At 37.7% G+C, this 8,907-nt stretch overlaps 1 protein-coding gene across 1 annotated transcript; it reads right to left on the reverse strand.

The window, feature by feature from the left end:
- Positions 1 to 5,274: 5,274 nt before the first annotated feature.
- On the reverse strand, positions 5,275 to 8,357 carry LOC116025715 (VAMP-like protein YKT61). Its single transcript, XM_031267049.1, has 6 exons — positions 8,016 to 8,357; positions 7,064 to 7,161; positions 6,861 to 6,971; positions 6,651 to 6,716; positions 5,824 to 5,910; positions 5,275 to 5,590 (listed from the first exon to the last, which is right to left on the reverse strand). The coding sequence occupies exons 1-6, from the start codon at positions 8,206 to 8,208 to the stop codon at positions 5,540 to 5,542; spliced, it is 606 nt and encodes a 201-aa protein (XP_031122909.1). The 5' UTR covers positions 8,209 to 8,357; the 3' UTR covers positions 5,275 to 5,539.
- Between the last annotated feature and the right edge of the window lie 550 nt (positions 8,358 to 8,907).

An 8,907-nucleotide genomic window follows, 5' to 3' on the forward strand; every position in this document is an offset into this window, starting at 1 on the left:
GTAAAAAATGAGTCTTTGTAGAGAGATTGGGGTTTCTTGTCAAAGCGTGGTTGCCCCTCTCTGCTCCCTCGATGATTTCTCTATTCTCATTTCGGTTACCCAAACAGCCCTTTGAACAAAACAACAGATGACAGCCAGAAATGATCCTGCCTCTCTTGTGTGTTGGCGAGCGCTCTGGTGGTGTTGTTACTGTGCTGAAACTGAATAAGCTTCAGTTTTAAGCATTCTTTACCAAACAGGCCATAATATTGTTAAATGATACTTCCTCTGTTCCTCCAAACCTGCCATTTTAGGTTATGTTTAGTAGAGTTGTGGGATTGTATCCTGATGACTATTAAACGGCCTTTTGGATCAGGGTCCACGGTATAATTTTGCCTTGCATGATAGGGGCGGTGATGATGATTATTCATTTCTATGGGAAAACACTATTTTGGATTTTTGGGCATGGAGTCATCCCCACCCATATTTTGGCAGGGCAAACTCGGATTTTGCAGCCATGGTGTGGTTCATCTTCTCTTTGCCCAATTAGGTCCTAAAATCTGAGCCCCAAACTTCAGAATCAATTCTTTTATCATGCAGTTGTAGGTGGCAGCAGCAGTAGAGGAATATAAGACTATAAGTGGTGGTGGCATTTCTAAAAGCTGTGATGTTCTTTCTCCTTTTTGTTATGTTTCACTTGAGTTTATTGATCTTGTATTCAGATAACTGTACCCTTATCTTGGCCTGTCAACACACAAATGACATTTGAATCTCATGTGCAACTGGCGTGTTTGCAGCCGTGGCAGTGCCACATTTTCCATCTGCTGGGAGACCTGAGCTTCCATTTTCATTTTCTTTTTGGGTAAATTTTGTTTCCAAGTTTTTAAGAGTTACGGCAAAGGCCCTTACTAGTCTCATTCATGTCTTTTCCCAATCTACAAACTACAAGGGTCTTATATGGACCAAAATTGGTAACTTTTTCACTTTACAATTTATATAGATTCTTGAATATGTTGTACTTCCTTGAGCAACACTTGCTTAATTAGTAATATAGTCCAAGAGATAAAGCTGGAGATTTTGCTGGCTTGAGGCTTTGCATTTTGCTGATTTGATTTTCTTTTTAACTATAATTATAATTCATGGTGATATTATACATTTTGATTTTATGTTGATGTATATTGATGTCTATGAAGCGAGGGTTTCTATTTCAAAGTGCTCATGAACAAGGAAATGATGTTAAAATACGTTTGATTTCATGGTGGTGTGCTTGTGTAAGTTCTCTTATGCTGATTTTGTATCCATTAGTTTCTACTCATATACGTTAATGTTACTAGTACTTATATTCAACAGTGATTCCTTCTTTTAGCGAGGCTATGATGATATTGTTCTGTTTCTGTTTTCCTTTCTGGGCTGCTGATTTGGGTAGTTGAGCTTGTTAGGATCAAGCACTTACCACTTACTCCAAAAGCTATAGCTAGTAGTGGAAGAGCAACTTTATTTCCTTATACCGCCACACATTTTCGAGACGTTGGGTGTTGGACTTGACTCTTTACCGGCCGCTGTCCAACAGAGCTGATCCAACCCGCATCTTGGCAGGGCAATCCGGAACATACCCGTTATTTGCAGCCATGGCGGCGTGGGCTCCTCTCTATCCCCATTAAAACATTGATCTGAGCCTCAAAAGTACTGCTGACACTTTTTTCAAATGTTCAATTTTTATTTTACTTCAAGCTTCTGCATAAAGAATGTGAATTTACCAACATTTTAGCTGTTGTGAGCTTTTGCAGGTGTTGGGTTGGAATTCTTTTTTTTTTTCCTTGTCTTTTTGGCAATAGTTCTGGATTGAAAGATGATGCTTGCGAAAGGAATCTATACCTACCCTTGTATGCTCCATTCAAATTTAGAGCACAGGGTGGTGACCTCTCCACAACTACCACTAAGAAATGAGGGTTTGCAGAGAGTTTGTGATTTTCTTTCGGAGGGCAGTTGCCCCTCTCTGCTCACCCGATGATTTCTCCATTCTCATATCAATAACCCAAACAGCCCTTTAAGTAGAGTAAAAACATGAACCAAAAACGTAATGCTCCTCTTCTGATTACACTTTTCAATGTTCTTCCCTAACAGGGTAGTTATAACTTTGTTGCCAATATACGATCCATAGATGCTATTTTTTTTAGCACATTGTGGAGTTTTCGGTACACGAAAGGGGCAGTGAAGATGATGATGGTTATGCAATTCTCTGGGCTAACTTTGATTTGGGCATCAAGTTGACCCGACCCGTATCTTGGCAGGGCACCTCGGATGGCAACTTACGCTTGCAACCTTGGATTTCGCAGCCATGGCGTGGTCGGTCTTCTTCTTGCCTGAGTAGCTTCAAGATCTGAGCCCCAAATTCCGGTATTGAACCCTATTATTTCGACTTTTATGGTTAGCCCTGAGAGTAAACAATGAGAATTTGCAGAGAGATTGGGATTTCTTGTAACAGGGTGGTTGCCCCTCTGCTCCCTCGATGATTTCTTTATTCTCATTTCCGTAACCCAAACAGCCCTTTGAACAAAACAACAGATGAATGCCAGAACTGATGCTACCTCGCTTGTGTGTTGGTGAGCACTCTGGTGGTGTTGTTGCTGTGCTGAAACTGAACAAACTTCAGTTTTAAGCATTCTTGACCATACCGGCCATAATATTGTTCCATGTTACTGCCTCTGTCCCTCCAAACCTGCCATCTTAGGTTGCGTTGGGGAGTTGTGAGATTGTATTCCAGGGACTATCAAACGGCCTTTTGGATCAGAGTCCACAGTATAATTTGCCAAACATGGATCAGAGTCCACAGTAAAATTAGCTTGTACATGATAGGGGCGATGATGATGATTATTCATTTCTATGGAAAAACACGAAAACACTAATTTGGGCAATGGAGTCATACCTACCCATATTTTGGCATGGCAATCTCGGATTTTGCAGCCATGGTGTGGTTCATGTTCTCTTTGCCCAATTAGGTCCTAAAATCTGAGTCCCAAACTCATGAGTAATGATCTGAGTTGTGTTGTAGCACATATCATTCTCTGTGTCTTTTGCTTTTATTTATCTCAGAGCTAAAATCAGGAAAATGCTACTTGCCAAAATCTTTCTACGCATTGGCAGCAGCAGCAGAGTATAAGTGGTAGTGGCATTGTTAAAAGGGAGCAGTGATCTTATTTCTGCTTTTTTGTTATGTTTCACTTGAGTTTATTGATCTGGTACTCGGATAACTGCACCAGCCATATCTTGGCCTGGCAGGCAACACACAAATGCCATTTGAATCTCATGTCCAACTGGTGAGTTTGCAGCCAGCCATACATTTTCTGTCTCTCGCCCTATCTTCCACAGACCTGAACCTCCATTTTCATTTCTTTAGGGTCAGTTTGCTTTCATGCCCATAGCCCATAGGCAAAGGCCCTGACTAGTCTCATTCATGTTCTTTCCCAATCTGCAAACTACAAGCTAGGGTCTTTTATGGACCAAAATAGGTTACTTTTTCACTTTTCAATTGATATAGATTCTTTAATATGTTGTATCAATCACTTGCTTAACTAGTAGTGTAATATAATTCAAGAGCTAAAGCTGGGGATTTTGCTGGCTCGAGGTGTTCCATTTTGTTGATTTGATTTTGTTTTAATTGTAATTATAATTATAATTCATGAAAATATATACATTTTCATTTTGATTTGATGTGGATGTATATTGATTTCTATAAAGCCAGCAGGGGTTCTATTTCAAAGTGTACATGTACAAGGAAATGATGTTAAAATACTTTGATTTTGTATGGTTTTTCTTTAAAATGCTATAATAATAATAATAATAATAATAATAATTTTGAGTGGATCAAAATTGTATGCATCTATCTAATATTACCATTTATTACCAATCTAATTTTGTATGGATGTAATACTAATAATATTCATGCAATGCAACAAAAAGCAATAAAATTTCACCAATCAATGAGTAGTGTATATTATATGACAGATTGTAAGAATAATATAGAGAAATTCATGGAGAATATAATGACACAGAAATTCATGGATAATAATCTTATTAAGTAATTCATTCATTGTTAAAGTTTTTTCTATATCAGCCGAGATTTTAATCTAATAATATAGAAAATATAATCGTCCAGAAAAGGAAAGAGAATCCGTATGCAAAATGACGAATAAACCCTCAAATTGATGAGGAAGGGCCTATAAAGGAGGGGAGTACAGGGAGGCGTAAAGGGGGGAGAAAAGCTCAGGAGAAGAAATGAGGCTTGCGAGAGAGGATGGGATTTTCTGTGAGGGTGGTTGCCCCTCTCCGCCGGCCTATGATTTCTCTCTCTCTCTCTTCAACCAACAGCCCTCCTTTTTCCAGGAAACGATGATGAGCTGAGATCTGTGATCTGTTGTAGTTACCATGCACCTCTGTCTCTATCTCTCTCTCTATCGATTTATACGTACATATATATATATATATAATAATACAGAGTTAATACCAGAATGGTCCTTGAATACGCAACGTTTTCTTCTTCTTTTTCTTTTTCTTTCTCACCCATCCCATTGAAATATTCGCGGCGGCTTTACGTCGCCCCGGATAGGGGTGGGGGTGGTGGTGGTGGCGGCGGTGTGTGTGACTGTGTGTTGAAAGGGGGCGGTGATGATATTTTTCTTCGTAACGTTGTGTTTCTCCTGAGCTTATGGATCGATGATCTGGGGTTGGGATAACCCGACCCGTATCTTGGCTCGGCAACACGCAGACGGCACCTCTCTCGCGTGCAACTGCTGTGTTTGCAGCCATGGCGGTGTTGCATTCTCTTCTCCCGATCTCGATCTTCTTCCACAGATCTGAGCCTCCATTTTCGATTTCTAGGTTTAATTACTGCAATTTTCATGCTTTTGAGGAGAGATGAGGGAGGAGTCTTAAGGGTGGTTGCTTCCTCTCTCTCTCTTTATTTCCCGAATTAAAAGGGGAAATTATCAACAGCCCTTGTTGCAATGAAGACGACGACGATGATAATATTGAAAACTTATGTGATTTTGTTTGATACTCAACTTTGATATCTTGCATACTTGCCTATAGTTTTACCAATTGTCTTAGAAACATGGCATTTTCAATCAATTAATAAAAGACAGGCTAGGCTATGACGATCTCTTTCTGTATCTTTGGCAAGGCAGTTGTTCTCTTGCAGCCATGGATTCTGACAGGAAACCTGAGCCTGATTTTAACTCTCCACTTATTCTATAATATAATAGCCAATTATGGATTTTGTTTTTTTGTGTTCAAAACTGAACGAACATAGGCAAAAATATTATTCCAAACAGCCTTTCTATGTAGAATAGAAAATGACAGTAACAATTTTAATAATGTGTCAATACCAGTTAATGTATCTTTCTTTGCCTTAAGACCCCATTACAAGCCAATCAAATGAATTCAAGCACACAGACAATGTATTATGTATAAACACAATTTGTGAGACTTGATACTTGACACTAACACAACTCCAATCTCTGGATCATCATCACCCCTCTCCACTTCACAATTCCCCATTTGTTTATAAAATTGTACAGCATTGGTTTGTTTTCTTTGCCTGCTTGTAAAACATCTGTCACAAAACCATACAATAATGTCATGTCATGGAAGAATCTAAGAGAAGTTGAATATCACTTTGTACAAACGCAGCATTCATTTTTCTTTTAACATTATGAATCAATCTAGCTTTCTCAATAGCTCTAGGACAAGACTATACCACCCATCCCATTCCATTATTGTTTAAGATCATTGGTAATCAACAAAAATCTATTACAACTATGGAGTATAATTGAATGACACTAGTACCTGTGAAGCTGCACTGAGATCTGAACTCTTCTCAACCAAACTGTCAAGCTTCTCACCACGTTCTAGAACACTGTCAATTGTCTTGTGCTGAAGGCAAAAGAACAAGTCATGACTCATTGGCAATAGGTTCAGGGAGACTTATATAACATGAGAAAGTTGAATGTGCATATGCACTTGTAATCCAATAACAAACTAGCCTCAACTCCCTCAAGGTATATGAGTCACTTAGACAACCATGGAAACTAATATTAAAAAAAAATCTAGGTAAGTTGATAAAGGTGCCACAACTTTCTGAATCAAAGTATCTTCAACTAATACTGTTTCAAATGTCCTGAAAGTATTATCGTTTATCACTGGTACTCACACTTTGTGTAATTCCTTGTAGTTCAAGATAATTGTACTTTCAATGTAAATATTGGTTCTCCAATATGCATATGAGATGGGAAGAAGACTCACTTCCTATAGCTTCTCTAATATGCAATATAACATAAAAATGATGTGGTATTAACTCATTCTTACAATTAAAAAGGCAAGGGGGTGGGGGAGAGCTTCTGCCTTGTCAAAATATGCTGCAATATACAATTTTTTCTGACAAAATAAAACTTAAATACCAAAAGCATTTCTAGTTGTTCTTTAACATGAATTTCCTCAAATAACAATGTGGCAATCAGAAAAGGACACAATTAACTAATGTCAGCCCTTCCTAGCACCACAGAGAACTGATAGGTTAACAGTAAGCTTGTAAGAAACAAACAGAGAGCATTACAGATCAACTAGGACATAGATTGTAAATGAGAAAGAAAATAAAATTACAGCACATTACTTACAAGAATAATTTTTGTTTCATCCAACTCCCTTTGAATTTTCAACAGCTTGTCAGCTTCCGCAGGATCCTGAAAAATTAAGAGCGGAAAGGAACTTAAGTTTATCAGCAAATGATCTAAATTAATCAAGCAAAGGGTTCAAGATGAAATTAGTTATCACTAATGAGTAAATGACATTAATCTGGTAATAAGAAAAATGAACTAACTAAACACCTGAAATTTATTTAGAGCTTCAAATAAATAAGGCCATTGTTGTTGTTGAGTACTATCAGATTGAGCAGATCTCCATGTCTCACCAAAAATTTTTTGGTACTCATCCAAAACCTATAAATATAAAAAGTGCACATAACAATCAGCACTTGATGAAATGAAACCTCTCACAAAAATTACAAAATCAGCAATAGAAAATATATTACCTGATTTAGCAGTGAAAAAGCACTTCGAACCGGGTAGGGATCATCCATAAAACCCAATGCACATAAGCCATTACGGTTATATGAATGCACCTTGTACTCTATTGCATTAAAGAAGTAAATGTTAGCTTTCTGTGAATCACACAATATCATTCCGAAATACATTGATTTCATGCATCTGTTAACTTAAACCTTCAGAAAAGGGAAAAAACAGATAGAGGGATCACATATTTAGGCATTCAAATGTGGATAAAAAAGAATGAAGACGGCGAAGAAGCAAGAAAGAGCCAAATTGGATAACCAAAGATTTACAAGAACCAATCAGCTTAAAGGGAAACCATGTAGCCCTTACAACCTAAGCCAATAGCAATTGAATAATGCACATAACAAATTAGGCAACATAGGAAACAACCTATAACCAAGATGTACCTATAACCTATCAAATGGAACACCTAGGCTAGTGGATCAGGAATGGGGCTGCAGTTTACTGCTCAATGGACCATGCTATGCAACTGACAGACTAAATGATTACTATCAATGATTGAACTCTACTCTGCTAAGTCCAAGACAATATTTTGATTACACAGCAAAATTTACAAAACAGATCAGTCAAAAACAACCTCCAAAATACTAAAGAAACTTAATTCTACAATTTACAGTTCAATACAAATTAAAAACTGATAACCTTGATTCTACAACCAAATTCATTGAGTATAAATGACATCCGCTATACAATTCATGATAAAACCAGCAATAGACCTAATTACATAATTCACCTTGGCAATTTCATAATAGATCTTATTGCACACAATAATTTCGTGTGGCCGGATAGGAATGATGAAAAAACAGCCATAACAAAGACAAACAGAATGAAAGTTAGTTCCAGTTTTCTTTGAAGAAAAACAGAAAACGGAAAAAGAATAGGGAGAGCAACAAGAGGATCGAGGATAGGTACCTTCGTGCTGGACGGATTGGCGTTGGCCGGGAGGGGTCCGTTTGGCGACGGTCCGACCGACGAATATGATGAATTCCCTAACGCTGGGTCTCTGGAAGTATCCAAAATGGCTGACGTCCGATGCGTTAGCTAGGATCACCGGATCCGCTCCTTCTGGAATGCATTTCAGCACCAACAACGCCGTGATCTTCATGTCCCACCGCCCTCTCTCTCTCTCTCTCTCTAACAACAGAAGAAACCAAAAAAGTATTCTTACGCTCTCTCTATCTCTCTCTAAAAACTCTCTGTGTGTCTCTGTCTATAATGAATCCGATGCTTGTGGATGCACGAGAATATAATCCTGGATTTTAAGCTTCTTTTTTATTTTGGTACTGTAATTGAATTTCGATTTATGATAAAAAGATGAAATTACCACGTCATTAATTCATTAAACAATGTTCTTTGACGGCAACAAATGAATTTGGACAGCTTTCCCGGAACAGATTTTATCCGCTACTCTCCCCTGTAATATTCATATTCATACTATCACCTCTTTTCTGTCGGAAATTCCAAATATACCCCACTTTTTGTTGTATTTACACAAATTGCCATGACTTTTTTTTTAGTGACAAGATAAACTCGCATCCACTACACGAACATGTGCAATGCCAATAGTCCACATTACAAGGTGGATCATGATTCATGGTATAATAATTAACACTAATCAGTAAAAGAAAGGCTGACCAACCTAGCACCACTATTTCTTTTTCAATAAATAAGAACAAATCTATCTTGACCAACAAACACTCGTAAAATCACTCATCAAGAATGGCTGAATCTCCATCGGAAACTAAGCAACAAATTAAAGAATGAGAGATTAATAAGTAAAAAAAAAAAAAAAAAAAAAAAAAAA

The sequence above is a fragment of the Ipomoea triloba genome, chromosome 7 (genome assembly GCF_003576645.1).
Source record: "Ipomoea triloba cultivar NCNSP0323 chromosome 7, ASM357664v1".
NCBI lineage: Eukaryota > Viridiplantae > Streptophyta > Magnoliopsida > Solanales > Convolvulaceae > Ipomoea > Ipomoea triloba.